This window comes from Leptinotarsa decemlineata, unplaced genomic scaffold, assembly GCF_025532065.1.
Source record: "Leptinotarsa decemlineata unplaced genomic scaffold, Ldec_3_MD MMD2_tig00003736_RagTag_RagTag, whole genome shotgun sequence".
Lineage (NCBI taxonomy): Eukaryota > Metazoa > Arthropoda > Insecta > Coleoptera > Chrysomelidae > Leptinotarsa > Leptinotarsa decemlineata.
Window position 1 is genome coordinate 2,815,423 of NW_027412593.1, and position 20,326 is coordinate 2,835,748.

Sequence of the window (20,326 nt, forward strand, 5' to 3'; positions counted from 1 at the left end):
TTTATTTCCAGAGACTCTACAGCATGGAAAAAGTCAAACTAAAATATAGAAATTTACAATACAAATAATTATAAATACATATATATATATATATATATATATATATATATATATATATATATATATGTAGCAGAAATTTGGGAAGCTAACCTGAAATGCCATCGGAAAACGAATCCACATGTTTCTAGAAATGATATGAAATCTAGAAAGGTTAATGCAGTCAAGCTGCTGGAAAATAATTCCATGAAAATCAAAAATTGAATGGATATTTATTTTTTGATCATTCCCATATTGATTTCAATTTAAAAGCCACCGGTAGACAGCTGTTTCAGCCTATTGGGCATCGTCAGTACCGGGCAGGCGGTCCTCAATTGAAGACAAAATGAGAAAAAACCAAGAAAGTACTTGACAAAAATATAAGGTGGTTCCACTTATGTTTCGCTTGCGTTTACGCAGCTAATTTCTGCAATCCAGATAAGATCTCAACCAATCCAGAGATGAGCCACGAATTCCTAGACAAAACAGCTTGCTCAAAAGTAAATCGTGATCAACAGTGTCGAAAGCTCGAGACAAGTCGAATAGAACACTCATCGTTTTTTCACCTCTATCGAGATTATAAATGACTTCATGAACTAAATTCATCGTGGCATCCTAAGTGGACTTGCCAATTTGAAAGCCATATTGACAGTCTGGGATGATTTTATACTTCTTGCAAAAAAAGAGTAGTCTTCTTTGATAAGTTTTCTCGAATATTTTGGAAAATGCAGATAGTAACGCAATTCCTCTGTAATTGGAAACCGAGTGCGTGTCATTTTTCTCATGGATAGGCACTATTATTACATGTTTGATTCGAGTAGGGAATAACCTTCGACTAAGGAGATATTAATGAGATATAAGAGGGGTTCGATCAAATTTTCAACCACCTTGAACAAGAGGTTGCAAGGTACTTCATCCACGCCACTGGAAGTCTTAGAAGATATCAACTTCACTCGAGTAGTTCTGTTTCATCCAGAGAATATAAAAAAAGTGAGTTGGAGTTGATGTCACAGTTATTTATAAAATAGGAGATGTTTCGTTGACTAATTTTTGGACAGAATTCAAGAAGTAATCGCTGAATGTTTGGGAGATATCAACACCCTCGTTTACAGATAATTCATTTTCACCAATAACATATTTTGGCAAGAATTGTTTTTTTTTATCACATGCGGTATTCTGTTTGATTATAGTCCAGGCAACCTTTGATTTATTTGTGGCTTCAAGAAATTTGTGGCCGAAGTAAGACTTTTTTAAAGTTTCTATCTTTTGTCGATGCTGTTTCAAAAGTAATTTATATTGTTGGTTAATGATTTCATCAGATTGGATTTTACTGATTTAAAAAATATCTCTGAGTAATTTTCCTTCATTAACGATCTCCTTAGTTATCCAAGGTTTATTGTTATTAAATTATTTATGTGTATTGGTTTGCTGTAATTCCTGAGGAAAGGCTTTATCGAATAGGCTGAGAAATGAGTCATAAAAAATTGAGAATTTTTCATCAGCATTACCGTTGCTGGAGTATATAGATAGCCAATCCTCACGAGCCAATAAAGCATTCAAAAAGTGAATGTTTTGATCACAGAAGGATCTTTTAAGAAAATAATTGGTTATCTTTACAGTAGGAGAGGTGATTGGTAAAACTATATATTGAAGTGCATGATCCGAAAAATCTATGTGACTGACTGTGGAATTAGAGATATTGGATGTAGAGGAAAAAATATTGTCCACCTAGACATGCTATTGCCCTGTATTTTTGTGTAATCGAAAATGCTTTGATTCAATCCGTAAGAGGCAAATAAATTACGCAGATAACTTGCATTGCCATCAGTGGAATTCTTATGGAAGTTGAAATTAAAATCACCACAAACGATACAAGAGGTTTGAACATTTTTTTTTCAAAAAGAAAATCAAGAAATAGTTCCATATTATGTATGAATGATAGACTATTGGAAGATGGAGGTCTGTAAAAACAGTTAACGTTTCAAGCTTTGATATAGTTTTAAGCTTTGCGAAACAAACATTGAACACCTGGATGGCAAGAAGATTCATGAACTTCTGACAAAATCTTCCAGGATTAGTTAACTCCGAGACGTTCATTCACCCTTCGAACCTAATGGAAGAGCCCAGGAGAGCCAAAATCAAAAAAGCACGCTGAATTCGATTAAATGTGAAGGTTTTGCTCACTGTTTTCTTCAATTATCGTGGCGTAGTGCATCAGGAGTTCTTGCCACAGTGTCGTACGGTCAATAAAGAGGATTAACTTGAAATTATGCGACGCTTGCGAAAACCAAAAAAAACGTCCGGTATTGTGGGAAAACAATTCATTGGTTTTGCATCACGATAATGCACATGCTCACTTGTCATTGCTTATTCGTAATTTTTTGGCCTATAACAACGCCGTATTGATGCCTCAGCCACCGTATTCACCAGATTTGCTCCACTGCGATTTTTCATGTTCTCTAGATTGGAAGAACCCATGAAATGAGGGTGTTTTGTGACGATTGAGAAGATCGAAACCGAATTGCTGGAAAAAACGTCGGCACAAGTGTATTATATCTGAGGGGGACAACTTTGAAGGGGACAAAATATAAATTGATGAATACATGAATATTTGCATTTCATTAGATCGGATTTTCATTATCTAATATGATATAAGTTGATTTAAAATCTTTGAAAGAATCTATAAAAATTTAAAAAGATTAGCTGAAAAATAACAATTATACTAAGCAAAAAAAAGAAATTAAAGTGAAACAAAATACAAGCAACAATCAAAAATTGAACTATTAATACGACCTGAAAATTAAAAATTATCAACAAGAAATGATGATCAAAAATTGAAAGTTTCCAAGTCAAGATACTTCACGACGTTTCGATTGTTAGTATCCACAATCGTCTTCGGGTTATGACTGGTTTATTTATTCCTCCGAGATCTGACTATAGGTTATTCAAGTGCTTTCACCTATCCCCTCTTCCCTCTCACCGCTTCATCGGTTTTAGCAGGAGCTGACCGTTTGGCGGAAGTTGATCGTGTTCCGCTGTATTATAGGTTTCCATATGTTGCGTGTCTCTATGTTAGCTTGTCCAAATACGTTGTTGGACAACATATATGCGGCTTCTTTGAATTTTCTCCTCAGTTTTCCTATTTGTGGATGTTTTCAGCTTCAGACCACTTGATGTTATGTTGATGAGTCCAAACATGTTCTGCTATTTCTGATTTGCTGGTTTCTCGTCGCTTTGTGTGTTTCTTGTGATCAGCAATGCGAACTTTCAGTGGCTTCTTAGTTTCACTGATGTATGATTCTCAGCACTCGCAGGGTATCCGGTACATGCCATTCTTGGAATCGCAGGCCGCGTTTGGTGGCCTAGTTTTCGTGAGGCTGCTACGGATAGTGTTCCCAGATCTGAAGCAGGTTCTAATGTTATACTTGGACCCAATTCTTCTTATCCTTTCCGACAAGCCGATGTAGGGAAGTATAAGTACTGGTTGTGGCGGCTTCTTTTCCTTGTGAGGCTCTTGCTATCTTCTAACCAAAGTCTGTTCCACCATCACTTTGGAGTAAGCATTGCTTCAAAGGTCATCTTTGATGATGCCTAGTTCCTTTTTGAGATCTTCCTTTATATTACAGAGCTTGAAAGCACGGTCTACTAGAGTCTTGATGATTCCTCTATTAGTCGATTGATGGTGGTTGAATTCCTGATTCAGATACTTTTCCGTGTGAGTGGGTTTTCGATATACCTACAGATATTGTCGATTTAGTGTCGGTCCTCTTCACAAATACGTCTAAGAATGGCAAGTCGACGTACGTCGTAGATGTGCTTCAGAAAGGTGTCTAGTTCTGCACCTTCTTTCCTTGTTAATAATTTATAATTTTCAGCTCGTGTTGATAGTTCAATTTTTTATTGTGGCTTGTATGTAATTTCATTGTCATTTCAGTTTTTTTTGCTCAATATAATTATTACTTTTTAAATTTTTTGTATATGATTTCAGGGATTTCAAATCAATTTATATCATATTAGACAATGGAAGTCCAAACTGATGAAATGCATCACGAAACATTGTCAACCACCTTTAAACAACCATAAATATTTTTTACGAAATGTGAAAATTCACCTTATATTTGGACAGAGTAGTATATTGATGGTAACACTCTGGAATTATGCAATAAATGAATTCCCTTGACTTTCATTCACTGTACGAAAACGTTTTGATGCCTTTTTTATTTAAAGCTGAATACCTTGTTTTAAAACGTCTTGTTATTTGATACATGCACTGGGGTTACTCTAGTGCATATTTGCCATCTATAATAAATCTTTGGATACATCCGGTCTTATTTTTAGTATCTGTTCATCCATCTCGGTTGATAAATATATCCTTCAGATTATTGAGTCAACAAGCTGTATATTTCAAGACTTTATTTGCACTCAGAAGAGACTAGTCAGGTGTTCTGTGAATCGGAGGGTAATATTTTTCTTAGATAAAAATAAAGTTCTATAGAACTTTCTACAAACTTACAAAATAAAACGAGAACCAGTATGAAAATGTGAAAGACAGTTATTTCCAAATATTTGACTGTGCAGAAACTAATTTAACTTTCATGGAAAATGAAATGCATATTCGTATTTCAGGGATAGAATTTTGGCCCGAATCGTTCAGTTTCACGTTGAAAGCTCAATCATAAGTGAAAATTTTCATTATAAACAAATGTATAAGAAAAGTCGACGACATCTTTCCTCACAAAGACATCATCTATGGGATTGACGACAGCTCGATCCTTGAATATCAAATATAAACGCGGCTCCCCAAAGCGGACAGTTGCAAAGCCAAGATTCGATACCGACCGCCAACGAGATTCGTCCTGTCTTCCACCGAAAGGCAACACCAAACAGCGTTAGGTTTACTCACCTATCTTTAAAGGACAAGTCAGAGTCCAGCAATGCATTTGAGGTTTAGCCTTGCACCACTGATCAGACATCTCTATCTCTGTATCTGTAGAGTAGGGAGGGTGAGTATAGACCCACATCACTTAGGCCACATGTGACCCATTGTACATCCTCCCGAGGAGTTTTCCTCCTAGGACATCGTCCATTCTATCCTTTTCAGGAAGGTGGACAGGTCATTAGGAGACATCTCCTTCATATAAGTAGGTGAAGGCCAAGACTCGCCGAACACACACTCTCTTTGGCAACTTTGTCTCACGGCGGCCCTCGTGAAGGTTTTGGAAGGTGCAGCGACATTACTGTCGTTGCGCGGCTTCTTCAACCTTCTTGGGATTCCCTTCGTGGAGGTGCTCAAGTAAAGGCGCTTTCCTGCAGGGGCAGACGATTCCTTGCCTTTATTCAAGGCGGATCTCTTGGCGCCTGCCACAGGAAGTGCCCTCGCTGTTAGAGGTGGAGTAGAGGAGGAGGAAAGTGCACTTGTAGTTGCTGCCACTCCTGCCTCTATCGCTCTCTTTCTCCTTTTGGCCTCAGCGCCGCAAATGCACTTACGCCTTAGCCTTTGTATCATATCACGAGGTAATCTGCTATGTCCAGCCTAATTCCAAGCGGTAGATTGGGGTGGACATTTCTGTTCATCCCCAGCCACCGCCATAGATTGAGGTGAGTATTTCTGTCCAGCCTCGGCATTGGGTTTTGTTTTTTCTGTGTCTGTTTTTGTGTTTGTTTCATTCATTTGTGTTCCCACGAGTAGCAGGGGAAGAGTTGATCACTCTGGCAGAGACTCGCATTACCAGAGGAAGGCTGATTACAATGAGGTTTCGCCTGTTTCCCCAAGGGGATCGTTTGTAACTGCCTATCACCCTACGGCCATTCTGATGAGACATATGGCGGGTCGAAACAGCGCCGTCTGGGGTTGAATCATAAATGCCTTGTGTTTGTAACGAAATGTAACGAAACATACTTCACTACATATAAACCACATACATGTAACTTTCAGGGCCGGATATAACTGTGTGAGAGCCATTCTCCGGAGTTTTTTGGCCGTGGTCTGCAGGTTTTCATGTTTCGTCTTCTACTGCGGTAGACAATATCAAAAGCGATGTGGTAACGGTCGCAGTGCTTGACTTGGTGTTCCCATTGTTCCGAACGTATTGAATACGATGCTAGTATTTGAGTCTAGTTGAGGAATCCGGTATACCCCAGGAGCAGTTAAAGGTTCTCTGTCCTAAACTGATCCTAGACTTTGTCTGATAGTTTTTGTTGGCCTAAATATTGGATTCACGTCGTGTTTCTCTAAGATTCTTCTAATCCGGTCTGTAACATTTTCAACATAAGTGACACTCAGGACCTAGTTACGCATTATTCTAACAACTTCAATCGCCATCACATCACTGTTATTCGTATAATGAGACATTTTTATTTGAAAGGAAACGTCATTCTGAATTTCGATGAAATCGAAAAGAATGCGCGACGTACCGATGATGCACCTAGTTGCATCATGTAGATCGGGTGCCGGATATGTGGTCTCATTTTAAGGTACGATAAATTTCAACAATGAAATCCTATTGTTGAAAAATGCGTGTTTAGTCATGTACGTACTCTAATCATATATTTGAATATTGTGTCTTCAACATGTAATTCTATTTTTGGGAAAGAAAGTTTTTGGCTTTCTACTACTCCATCTTGATACAAAAAAAAAGAAGAAGGATGAGGGAGTCTTCCAAAGAAAGGAAGGAAGTAACTCTACATGGATGTGTAGATCATGCAAAGAAGTAACTTTCAGACACAAACTGAAAGAAAGTCCTCCTGAAACCGCTACTTTCATATAAACATTGAATTATATGAAAGAAAAAATTCTTTCGAAACAAATACTTCTATATGAACACTGAATTATACAGAAGATACTTTTCTCTACTCAGTTTGTATTTCAAACATTCGTTGTGGAATAAAAATCAGATATCATTCACATGAGTTCTACTTTGAATGAATGGTAATAAATTGCACTTACATAGAACACTGCCATCCTCACTGGTATACACCGATGTTTCACCTCAAGGCTCTTCAGTACCAAATTGGATAACATTATAGAAAATACACACAATTCATTCATGAATTACGATTTTTTAATGTCACGGAATAAGCTTGATCTGCTTATGTCATCGATGACATCGTAATGACATTCATTCACTTATTTGATTTAATCCCAGCCAAGAGGAATCTTATTTGAATTGAATGGGTTATATTTTTAGGAGTGAATAATTTTTGGGAAAGAAAGTTTTTGGCTTTCTACTACTCCACCTTGATACAAAAAAAAAGAAAAAAAAAGAGGGTTGAGGGAGTCTTCCAACTTTCTTTCCCAAAAATTATTCACTCCTAAACAAAAAAAAATATATAACCCATTCAATTCATGTAATTCGAGTTTCAATTTGAGACTTTATATTCTTTTTATTCTTACATCGATGCATATTATATTTCAAAAAATAACATTTACGAATACCGTGTTCCACCTTCAAATTTCAACAGATAAATGTCCATTTTGGATTCGTGTTCTTGCTAAATAAAATATTTCGTTGAAAATAGAAATTTATGGATACATTTTTGAGGTCTTGACGGCAATAAAACTGACAGCCATGAAAAACAATCTTCGAAAATACTACTCGATCTATAAACTTTCTCAAGTAAATTTCAATTTTTTCAACTCAAACTTTGAGAGATACCAATGGTACTATGGCTCCGCCATTTTATTATGCTGTTTGTTTTCGTGCTATTAGTAAATAACAGAGATTTCGGTAAAAATTAGAAAATTCATCGATGAAACTCTGAACAATACTCTCGATTTTTTCATTAACTAAATGACAAAATGTTCTTGTAACAATATTTTTTATTTTGTTGGAGGATGTCATGAAACTGTCAATCTCTATCTTGTATCATTATGATTCATTAAATCATTTAGAGAATTACGGATAGCTTGGAGCACTGTTCCGAACCAGAAAACTATACACACCTCAGCAACTATTCGTGCTTTATAAAGCTCAGATCAGACCGTCTGTGTAGTATTGTTCTCATGTATGGAGCTCTGCCCCTAAGCATACCCTGAGACTGCTGAATTCTATCCAGAAAAAAGCCATTCGCCGGATTGGAGACACGAACATCACTAGCAACTTTGATTGTCTGGAACATCGAAGAAAGGTTGGAGATTTGTTTCTCTTCTATGGATACTTTCACGGCAAATGGCTGCTCATCATTTTAGGGTTCAACTCAGTAGACCTCGAACTTCACTGTTCAACAACTTTCATTTGGAGAACTGCTTTTATTTGGAATAATCTTTCTGATAACATTTTTCCAAATGAATTTAATCTCCAGCGATTCAAATCCAACGTAATTCACTACTTTCGCACAGGCATCGCTTTTGAAGCGCCTTAATGATTTTTCTGTAGTTCTTGTGCTTGAAAAAAGTTGAGTGAAGTCACTTTCGATGAGATTTTTGTTTTCACTACTCGATAATTAGGTCCCAGAGAGCAACAAGTTTCCCGTATCATATTCTTGATGACAAACTATATCTGATAACGTACCAGAACCCGTTTCTCGTTCGAGTTAATCCGATTATTCGATCCCACAAAAGAACGTATTCGCATAATTTACCTCAAGACACCACAATCGGAATTAGCCGTTGTTTGTTTCGAAACTTTTTCTATCTCAACAAAGATCTCCGCTCGCTGTCACAATCTGTCATTTTGAAATTACGGGGCACGGTAAGAGCTCGCCTGGCAGCTTTCAGTATCCTAATTAAAAACATGGCTTATCTCTCCGTCTTCTCCACTAACGAGATACGACAACAACTTCGAAGTTCTTAGACACTTCAGCACGCCTCACACGTAAATCTTCCTTTCATTGCATATTGAGAGTGTACTTTTCAGGACCCACTATTGATGGTAGTGGGAGCGAGCAGTTTACTGCACATTTCCAGAAAATTTTGAGATCACAGGCAATGCTTGTTGATTGATTGAACTTATATGGTTATCTTCTAATGGCAGTTGCTATTCATCATAATAATAGTCACATTGTTACAACTTCGTCTTCTATAGTCAGTGGTACCTTTGAAATTTCGACAACTTTATCCAAAGACTCGAAAATGGAACTCAAAATATTCATACATCAATAACACTCTACAATTATTTTGCTGATTTACTTTCCATGTTATTGCTGCCGATGACTAAAATTTGCTCTTTGCAATTGATCCTAATGTAAACAGCAACAGAAAAAATAGTTGCTGGCCGTGAAAATATCTCATCTTCGGAAGTCGATTCTGTGTTTCTTTCATTTTTTATCTGGTAATCTGTAGGCATTGTCTAGCATGCTCCTGGATTCATGAATACACGAACTTTCTACCAAGTGTAAAGGTCATCATTAGCTTCTTCACGTAGTAGTATCTCTCTGGAACTCGTGCCAGATGTCTTTGGTGGTAAAGTTTCTTCCAGCGTGACTCCAGCATATTTTTGCTCTCGCTAAGACCATGTTCAGCACATCTTTACTCACGCTGAGACCATTTGCAGCACATCTTTACTCTCGCTAACATTACTGAATGCTCTACGGTTCTCTTCTCTGGGTTTTCCTTCTTGCAATGCGATATACCACGACGTAGGCATTGATAATTTCAATGAGCTCAGTAACTATTGACAACTTCATCTTGCTTGTGGATTGGTACCCATCACGTGGGACTCTTCATGTTGAGCTAACTTTGAATCAACTTCAGATCGAACTTTCTTATGGCTATTTCTCATCTCATCCAGCTGTTGCGTGTTGATCGGTGAGTATCATTCTCTTTCTCAAAAAAGGGTGGATCCCTTTGTATACTTCCGGAACGTGGCCTCTTAAGCACATCTGCAAATGTCATTCAGGTCGTATAGTATTCCGTGGGAAATGACCATCAATCGCTCGAATAATTTTCCATGCTGGCGGCTCACGAGTTATGGGCACATTTCTCAAAATAATCTCATATAGGGACATTATAATCTCATATAGGGACATTATAATCTCAGTAGGGACTTCCGAACTTTGACATCTTGTTTGTCTTAGTTGTCATCTATTCAGTCTGCTTTGCCAAACCACCATGAACGGATATGGTATTCAACAACAGGTGCAAATAATTTTTTTTTCAATCGAAATTGGTGTTCTGTTCGGGCAACGTACCGCGCGCCTCCCTCATTTTATGGTTTCCATAATCGTTCCACCGAGAGAACTATTCGCGATGAGGTGGATAAATTTGAGTCAACTGGTTCAGTAAACGATAGACCAACACCCGTACGTCGACGAAACGCAAGATATGCCTAAAACATCGCCGCTCTCTGAGAGTGTGCAGGAGAATCCGAAGCAGTCGATTTCGCGTCGCTCACAAGAACTCGGCTTTTTGCGGATCACACATGTTATGCAGAGGTTAACGTTTCAGAATATTTGTTGGTGGTGTTGGCAGATAAAAAGGATTAATCACTCAGGAGGTTGGTCTAGGTACATTGAAATCAAATTTTTGCAGAATATGTAGGTCAATAATTAAATTATTATTCAGTTTAAAAAAAAATTGTGGAGTGATCAAAAATTATTAAGCGGTGCTGCGTTATGACGTAATTTTAATTGAGAACAGTGCATCTGACAACAAACAAATACCTTTTCGATCCTCAATCATTTTGCAACAAATCTGATCTCTTAGTTTGCTTTCAGTCTGTAATATTTAATAAAACTCGTGTTCACTAACCAACCGCCTAGACACAACTGAATAGTCCCCGTTCCCTTCGGTTACTTTATCAGGGGTTATTCATTCATGTCTCATCGATCCATTTATTGATACAGAATACTACAACGGAATAGTACAACAGAATACTACATCTCTTCCTTGTTTTTATTTCAAATGTTGAATCAACAACAAATTATCACAATACCAATATAGATATAATTAAATATATGCAAATTCAAATCAATAGTGTCAGTAATTAACAGCAATAGTGATAAACCACATAACCTGAAAATAAAGTATAATAATAAATAACGATCAGAGATTCGATTCTTTATCATCTGTTAATATTTTCCATTCTCCGTCGACCTTTTTCAGGTGTATAACATTCCTTCTTACCTCCTGTCCCGTTTCATCGTTTCTTAGGTGAACATCAGCACCTTTTTTGTTTACAATAGAATGGAGAGTGGGTGTGAAGTTTGGGCAAGTTTTATTTTCCTTCTGCATTTCTTTTACATATACCTTATCTCCTTCTTGAAAGCAATCATCTTTTGCTTTTCTTTTCTTGTCGCTATATTCTTTCCCTTTTTCTTTTTCTACTTTATCTCTGTCCCTCAATTCGTTGTCTATTTTATTTTCAAAGTCCACAATACTTGGAATTTTATCTCTAAATTGTCTACCGAAGAAAAGTTCAATTGGAGTTTTTCCTGTTACCGAGTGGGGAGTGCTGTTGTACATCACTAAATAATCCTGGAGTGCATTCTTCCAATTTTGTTTGAGTGACTGACTTATTTTTATTCTTTTCAAGTTATCTCTGTTCTACCTCTCAACTTCGCCATTTTGTTGAGGCCAGTAAGGTATAGTATGAAAAATAGTAATTTCATACTGTTGACAAAATTTACGTAGCTCTTGACTCGCACACTGTTTTCCATTATCGGCGGTGATTGATGACGGGTAGCCAACTCTCGAAAAATCTCTTGAAGCAGATCTACTGTTTTCCTGGCAGTTATATCTTTAGTGATTTTAATCTCCTTATAGCGACTGTAGTAATCAATGACCACTAGTATGTACTCCTTACTAGGTAACGGTCCAAGATAATCGATAGCTATATCTACCCATGGACTAGACGGTAACTCCCGCCGCCTCATGGGGTTGGGTAACGTAGGTGTCGCTACCATAATACAACCTCTACAAGTTTTTACCATTTCCTCTGCTTCGCTATCAATCTTGGGCCATCATACTTTTGTTCGTAATCTACCTTTCATGGCCGAGATTCCTGGATGACCTTCATGTGCTGCCAGAAGGACATTATGCCTTAACTTTGCTGGTATCACGAGTTTGTTTCCTCTCAATAAAATTCCGTCATGATAGCACAGTTTTTGTTGGAATATCTTATATATGTTGACTGATGTATCCCATTGATTTTCGAAGAGTCCTGTTCTAACTTTCGCGAATTCTTCGTCTATCTCTGAATGGTGTCTGATGTCTTTCAATGATATTGCGATAGGTCGCGACAATTCTATGAGCTCGTTTATATTGTCCTCGTCAAAGGGTTCCGCAGGTGTCGTGACACATAGCCTCGATAGCGGATCGGCTATGTTCGATTTTCCTGGTTTGTACACTATTTTGAAGTTATAAGACTGAAGACGAAGTATCCATCTTTCAATGCGAATGTTTGGTTTAGATTTAGGGCCAAATATTATCTCCAAGGGTTTGTGATCTGTAACTAACTCAAATTCTTTTTTCCCGTATAGATATGCCTTGAAGTGCTCGACGGCCCAAACTAATGCTAATGCCTCTTTTTCTGTTTGGCAGTACCTCCTTTCAGAGTTAGTCAAGCTTTTATTTCCATATCCTATTACTCGGGGTCAAATTGTCCAGAATCCAATCACTAGGATACTATAATCCCAACGATAGAACGCAGGTTATTGCCGATGCTAGTCCAGTGACTCTGGGATGTATACTGATACAAATTTTATTGTTTGGAATGCCTTCTGTTGCTGATTTTCCCAATACGGTTCGATGTTGGCATTCTTCCCCAGTTTCAGCCGCAGGAGATGTCGAAATGGTTCAGTCAGTGTAGCTAGATTGGGTATCCACTTGCCTATGTAATTAATGAGCCCTAAAAAACTTTGAATTTCTTCCAGAGTTTTTGGTGCTCTAAAGGTTTTTATAACCCCCACATAACTATCAAGTGGTTTGATTCCGTTACATGATAATGTGTGGCCCAAAAATTGAACACTCTTCATTCCGTACAGGCATTTTGCCTTATTGAGTAAAACATTGTTATCGCGTAAGGTGTTCAGGGCAATTCTCAGCCTTGAATTGTGTTCCCGTTCATCACTTCCAAAAATGAGGATGTCATCTATAAAGTTGACCGTACCTTCGCACTTGAGCAGAATTCTTTCCAGGGTTTTTTGGAAAATTTCTGGGGAAATTATCTTTTGTTTTATCTGAACTTCTTTTGAAATTGCCTAACTCGCGTGTTTTACAATATTGGGCAAAATGTCCAGGTAAATGGCATTTGTTGCATTTTTGCCGTCTCGCTGGACACTTTGGATCACTTGCTCTATGATTATGACGGCCACACCTAGTACAAATTTGTTTGGTTTTACCCTTAAATCTAGACGTTAAAGAATTCACCTGGTTCCTGTGGCCTGAAGAACTTGGAGAGATTTCGCCAAATCCTCCCAATTCCCGACTTACTATCTCCAGTGATGATGACTTTTTCCAAAGTGATGGCGTCTCCTGCAGCTAATATTTTTTTTCGCAGTTCGGTTGAGCTACCTTTTTCTACGATTTGATCGATTAGGTTCTCCTCGACGTTTCCAAACTTGCATTTTCCTGCCTGGTTCCTTAGCCTGAGAAGGAATTTTCCAAATCCTTCTTCTTCCTGTTTCATAAGACGAAAAACGTGTCGCTCGTATACTTTACTATGCTTGAGAGAAAAATACTCATCCAGTTTTCTAATGGCTATTTCGAAGGCCTTTGCTTCATTCTCTTGATCAGTAAGGTTTGCTCCTGGTATGTTATAGAATATCTCCTGTAATCCAAACCCACCGTGATGTAGGAGGTTAGCTCTCTTTTTCAAAGAGTCCTCAATTCCAGTAGCTTCAATGTAGATAAGAAAGGCTCTTTTCCATTTCTCCCATCGAATACCTACTGAACGGATGTCACCTTCGACGTCAAATTGGGTCAAGCTTGAAGTGGTTGTTGGATTCATGGTTAACCTGCAATAATTCATTCCGGTCAGTGACCCTCAGACATTGTGTCTGTTCGAGTTTTCACTCAGGTCAGTGACCCCTCAGACACCGTGTCTGTTCGAGTTTTCGCTCAGGTCAGTGACCCCTCAGACATTGTGTCTGTTCGAGTTTTCACTCAGGTCAGTGACCCCTCAGACATTGTGTCTGTTCGAGTTTTCACTCAGGTCAGTGACCCCTCAGACATCGTGTCTGTTCGAGTTTTCACTCAGGTCAGTGACCCCTCAGACATTGTGTCTGTTCGAGTTTTTACTCAGGTCAGTGACCCCTCAGACATTGTGTCTGTTCGAGTTTTCACTCAGGTCAGTGACCCCTCAGATATACAGCCTTTGAATTTCAAGTCGTTCACATGTCAGAAATTTGGGAATCATTATGATTCAAACTATTAGCATTCAGTCCAGTTATGTGACCCTTAGTCACGTAGAAATTAATTTACCCATTCAGTCGGTGTTTAAAGTATTTAATTTATTATTATTATACTTTTCCGTGAGTAGTTCAATTCAGATTTGGTTTCTGTATACATATCTTTTATTGTTTACACCACATTCTGAACTCGGGAAATTCATTTCTCTACATTTCTACGTGAATAATTCATTCAATTATTCCTTACAGTTTTTATGATCCTAATTGTTTTCCACTCGTCGCCACTGTAATATTTAATAAAACTCGTGTTCACTAACCAACCGCCTAGACACAACTGAATAGTCCCCGTTCCCTTCGGTTACTTTATCAGGGGTTATTCATTCATGTCTCATCGATCCATTTATTGATACAGAATACTACAACGGAATAGTACAACAGAATACTACACAGTCGATGCACGATACCGCATCAGATTTTTAAGGAATTTATCCTTAAGTAAAGCGATTTTTAATTGTTTGAGCGAAAACCATGCGTCGGACAAAGAAAACCCAGCAAATCAAATGTGCTCAAAAATGTATGGAGATTTCAAAAATAATTTTTAATTCAAAATAAAGCAGTGGCGCAGTATTTTTTTCGCCAAAAATATACATTTCAAAACTCGTACGTACGCCACTGGCAGAGAAAATTAAGAAAATTGTACATCAGAAAATGCGCCTTGAGGCATGGAACATATGTACCAAATATGCCAAAGATGTCTACAAAATTATCTCAGTTATTATTAAAAAACTGATTATTTTTGAAAACTTTGCCACCCTGTATCTCAAAAGTTAAGGCGTTTAGGACATACGTCCATAGGACGTTTTTTCCTTAAAATGGGTCTAAGAATTACCTCCTTAAATATTAGCATGTGTTTAAGGAACACCCTGTATATTTTCCTGTAACAAATTTTTATTTGATCTACTTATCTTTAAATCATTTGAGTCATTTGCCAAAGTTTTTGCGTGATACTGTTTGACTCACTTCGTTTCCCGAATCATATATTTCGCAACAAATAAAATTTGAATAGATGCCAATTTTATCACCCAGCGGCTGTGCCTGTTATCTTCTAAGCTACATAATCTTTGAAAAAGGTCATAAATTAATCTTTATCACAATTATAATATTGCTTTCTCGATATATTTTTTGCATGAACAATTATGTACAATACGTCATTAGGTTTTTTCGAAATTTTTGTCCGTTTTTCTGAGTCTACTATACACTGTGATATCTCAGTGAATACTTATTCAATTTGATCGAAATAAACGCCATTTGAATTAGTGAACGTTGTAAACGTATCAGAAGCCTTTTAATTCCGTCACCGTAAAAATTGGGTGCTCGGAAGCAGGATCGAACATCTTCTGTTGACCAGACTGCTGCTGACGCAATGTTTGATACAGTTGGTCGATTTTCTCTCAATAAGACTGCTGTGATCGTTTGGCCCCGTTGCAGAAAGTTGCAGTAAATCACACCACCCAAACAGTAACCACGGTCTGTTTTTGGTGGGTTTTTGTCTTTGGGAAGTGCCTGGGAGGCTCATCGGTTTTTTAACGACAAAACACAAGCACTACTGGAAAATCCTTGAAGCATTCTCAGAACGGTGCCTGTACGAAAGTAGCTGGAGATTAAATCCATTTGGAAAAATGCTCTCAGGAAGTTTATTCCACATATATGCAGTTCTCCAGATGAAAGAGTTCTTAAACAGTGAAGTTCGAGGTGTACTGATTTGAATCTCAAAACGATGAGCAGTCACCCTCCGTGTGCCAAGTCACTTAAAACACTTCCCGTGAAAGTATCTATATAAGGGAGACAAATCTCCAACCTTTCTTCGATGTTCCAGGCTATCAAGGATGCTCGTGATGTTCTCCAATCAGGCGGATGGCTCTTTTCTGGATTGAATCCACCAATTTCAGGTTGTCTGGGTGCAGAGCTTCATACATGTGAGCAATAATTTAAAGAAGGTCTGATCTGTGCTTTATAACGCATCAAAAGTTGCTGAGGTGTGTACAGTTTTCTGGTTCGGAACAGTGTTCCAAGCTTTCGAGAAGCAGCCTTTGCAATTCCAGCGACATTATTGTGCCAAGGTATATTGGTGTCCATTTGAACCCCCAACAAACTTATCGAAGCAGAAAGCGTGATTGCCTGACCTGACATCATTATATTCGGTTCGGAGACATTTATCTTCTTGGAGAAAATCGATGCCTGGGTTTTTGAGGCATTGAATTCAACCTGGTTACTTTCACCCCAATTCTAATTCGCTTCTAGATCCAACCTCCTGCTGCCGGTGACGATGTGCCTACGTAGCCGATGTCCTGGAATCCAAATGGAATGACGAGACAAGTGTGCTGCCGACAGCAAAGCAATATATGGTATTAGTGGTTTTTTCCAATAAGTTGTTGATATACAATAAAAAGAGGGTTGCAGACAATATGGATCTGTGGGGAACACCAGCGTTGATGGTGAAAGTATTCGAAAGATATCCATCGACGGCCACTTGCAGGAAAAGTTCTTTCAGGAAGCTGAAGCGCCATACACAGAAATGTTCCGACAAGCTCTAGCATCGAAGTTTGGCCAGCAAATCCTCATGTCACACACGGTCAAAAGCCTTAGAAATATCAAGCGCAACAGCTCTTGATTCTCCTTGTTTCTCGATTGCGTTATTCCAAATATGGGTGACATACGATAGAAGGTCGCCTGTTGATCTTTGTTTCCGAAAGCCATATTTATGATCGCTTAAGATGTTGAAGTCTTCCAAATATTTGAGGATATGGTGGTTTACGACTTTCTCCATAATTTTGGATATCACTGATAGCAAAGCGACTGGGTATATGATTATTTGAAAGCTTTTTCTTGCCTTTTTTGGAAATAGGCTGAACGCGAGCAATCCTCCAACAAGAAGGAAAAACCCCTTTCTTGTAAAACAGGTTGAAAAGTCTGCAAAATACTGATATGAGTTCATTTGCGCACTTTTTAAGTACGATGGTGATTCGCCTGACTAGACGCTGTCGAAAAATAATTTCCGGCATTGTGGATTCTAGTTTGGGAATAGTGGGTGTTGCCTTTCCCAGAAATGCGGTTGTGAAGTGGGACGGAAATTGTTCAGCTAGTAGATTAGATTCGCTATTTCTATGGCTGTTGTTGCAATTGAACCATCCGCTTGTGTTAGTCGTGAAATTGTGGATTCTGTAAAGTTTTGATTAACAGCTTTAGCTACCGACTAGAAGTATCTAGACCCGTTGCGATTGGCAAGCAGTTTATTCCTAATTCTCTGACTGTGAAGTTCCTTGCTTTCATTTATCCTAAGTTTGCAGCTGTTGCGAACATTAACAAACCTAGTTCGGTTTTCGGCACTGAGATTTTTTACGCCACTGACGGTATGCGAGATTTTCGGAGGCTACAGCTTGCTACAAATTTTGTTGAACCAAGGTTTGTCGTTAGAAGGTCGTTTTATTGAAAAAGGAATATATGCATCGATGGATAAAGTGAATTTATCTTTAACAATTGGATTATACTGTACGATTCCATATAAAATCTGATTTTTTTCCGAAAAGTATTTTTAGCATTCCAAAACTTGTCATCTTCTGAATGGGTAAACCTACTTTCAAAATCGAAGCAGCAGTGGAAAGTCCTGTTCAAAAGGTCACCCGACCCTTATTTCTTTCAAAAAATTATGAGATGACACCTCCGCTTACAGCGTTGAAGTTTTTGGAATGGTGTTTAGGTCAAAACTTGCCTCATTTCAAACAAACTTCATGTATTTTTGGATTTTTGGGATAATTTTTTTTGTTGGCACTTCTGCCTTGACATAAGGTCAGCGATAAAGCCGGCGCCATTGATAGTTTTATTACAAAATAAGATATGTGAGATTGCCTTCTGTATAGAAACTTCAAGTTGAAGTGTTTTCGAATAGTTGAAGGATAAGTGGTTAAATAATAAACTATATCGTTGAATAAGGAACAATTGCAATCTGTTTCACTACTAAGAGTCGACTGTTTGCTTTAAAATTGAAATAAATAGGGATAATAGTAAATTTGAAGATAGATCATTTTTGTTGCCAAAATTGAAATAACTGACAACACGAAATGAGTTTTCTAAAAAAATATTTTGTAAAGAACTAAAATCGAATGGAAGAAACTTTCTTGATGATACTATGTTTTAAAATAATTCATTAAAATATAAAGAATCGAAAAATTGTAAAGCAGAGTTTCATGAACCAACAAGAAAATAATTTCACCAGCACTCATCAGAAACAATCCACCAAAATATACGAGAACAATACTTCATTGTGAAATTTTGAACTATCATTTCACAAAACCACAATAGTAATTTACGTTACAAGTCCGAAAATTACTGGTTTATTGCAAGAGTTAACAAAAATTCCAGGACGTGCTTTAGGACGTATTGCGTACAATATGTTTTCAGCAATCTTGTAGAATAACAAATCAATGAGACACATCTCTCTTTCATTTCTTTCTAGACCGAAATTTCGAACACTTTGATACTTATTTGTATTAAATATTGAAATTCGAATAGAGGATGGGTAATAATAACAGAGACATTCCAATTATTACTTATATTGATATTTATATGAAAATTCGAGCAATTGTTAATATTGCAGGAATTCAAATTCGTTTGAAATATTTGGTATATTCAAATGCCTTCTGACGAAGTCAGAATAAGAAGGTAAAGTTTTCGTTTCACATTGATTATTTTCATCTAATAAATTTTGAATGGTCTTGGCAATTTTAATTTTGTTTGTGAGTGAATTGTCTATACAGGGCGTTCCAACGACAACTTGACCCCCCTGTAAGTCAGAAACGGACGTGTAATCAAAAACTTCGAAGGACACGTCAATTTTTATTTCTAGGAGAACTAATTCTGACAGAAATCATACCCGAAACTTCACTCTCCTGCGGTCAGCAACTACCCCCTCTATTTTTTTCAATGGCATGGGGGGTCGAGTGATACATCATTTGAAAGGTCATTGGTCTCTCTATTACTTCTGTGATTTTTTTCGAAATTGGTTTATTCCATATTGAGAAATTGAATGTTGAACGTTTCATTTAAGAAGAAATAGAAAATTCGTTGTCGCTCATTTTATTGAGGAAATCAACAAAAGTAATATCAATGGCAACACTATCAATGGATAAAGTGTTTAAAAGGGCATCCACCTAGTTCCATACAATAATACAGTGTACTTTCGAAAGCGTTACTTACATTATTGAAGATGTCTGGAGTCAGAAATTGGCATTCCCGAACAATTTATTTAATTAGTAGTAAACTTATTGAAATGGACAATACTGTTAGTTTTTTCTGCTTTGGTAGTTTTTGTTGAATATTGTTGTTGCAGAATTATTATTCAGTCATCCTTGTTCACTATGTTCCAACATGGTTTATTGTACTGAAGGCAGAATAGAAATTGTTGCAACCTATTATCGAAATAATGAATGTGTTATAATACGGGAGCCCAAGCGGAGATTTCGGGATGTACTAAAGCGCGGCAGATTAATATACAGGGGGATACCTTGTACCCGGTTAAGTACCTCCACCAAATATGAGCCCCATATATATGGTCGCCCGTGAAGGATAAAGGATCAGATTAGTAAAAAAAAATGATTCTTGAGAGCGTCAGATTAAGGTAGGGTGAGTTAATTACATGCTGAAAAGTGTTTATTCCAGTAATCTGACAATTTGAGAGTGACGTAAAGAAAGGGGAGGGCAGCAAAGTTTTAAAAATATAACGTCATTTCGACATTCTCGAGCGTAGCTAATTTTTTTTTATTTTGAAAGAAATAATTCAAGGATAACGAAAAATATATAATCTGACGATTTCCGCAAGTCGAAATAACAAAAATGTGTCGATAAAGTTCAATGCGTGCAGCTGTGTGATACCTATATTTCCCTCTCCGAGTTTCTATTTCTCTTCCACTTTTTCTCTATCTATATATTCTCACCCCTTCCCCATTCT

The 20,326-nt window shown here is 37.5% G+C and overlaps 2 protein-coding genes across 3 annotated transcripts in view; one reads left to right on the top strand and one right to left on the bottom strand.

The window, feature by feature from the left end:
• The window catches only part of LOC111507967 (putative phosphatidate phosphatase), a 128,209-nt gene that overhangs the window by 18,630 nt on the left and 89,253 nt on the right, over positions 1 to 20,326 (top strand). The window lies entirely within an intron of this gene.
• Positions 10,736 to 14,763, bottom strand: LOC141483564 (uncharacterized). The gene is made up of 2 exons (XM_074178280.1): positions 14,570 to 14,763; positions 10,736 to 13,929 (listed from the first exon to the last, which is right to left on the bottom strand). Exon 2 carries the CDS (start codon positions 13,920 to 13,922, stop codon positions 13,323 to 13,325), a length of 600 nt encoding a protein of 199 aa, XP_074034381.1. The 5' UTR covers positions 13,923 to 13,929; positions 14,570 to 14,763; the 3' UTR covers positions 10,736 to 13,322.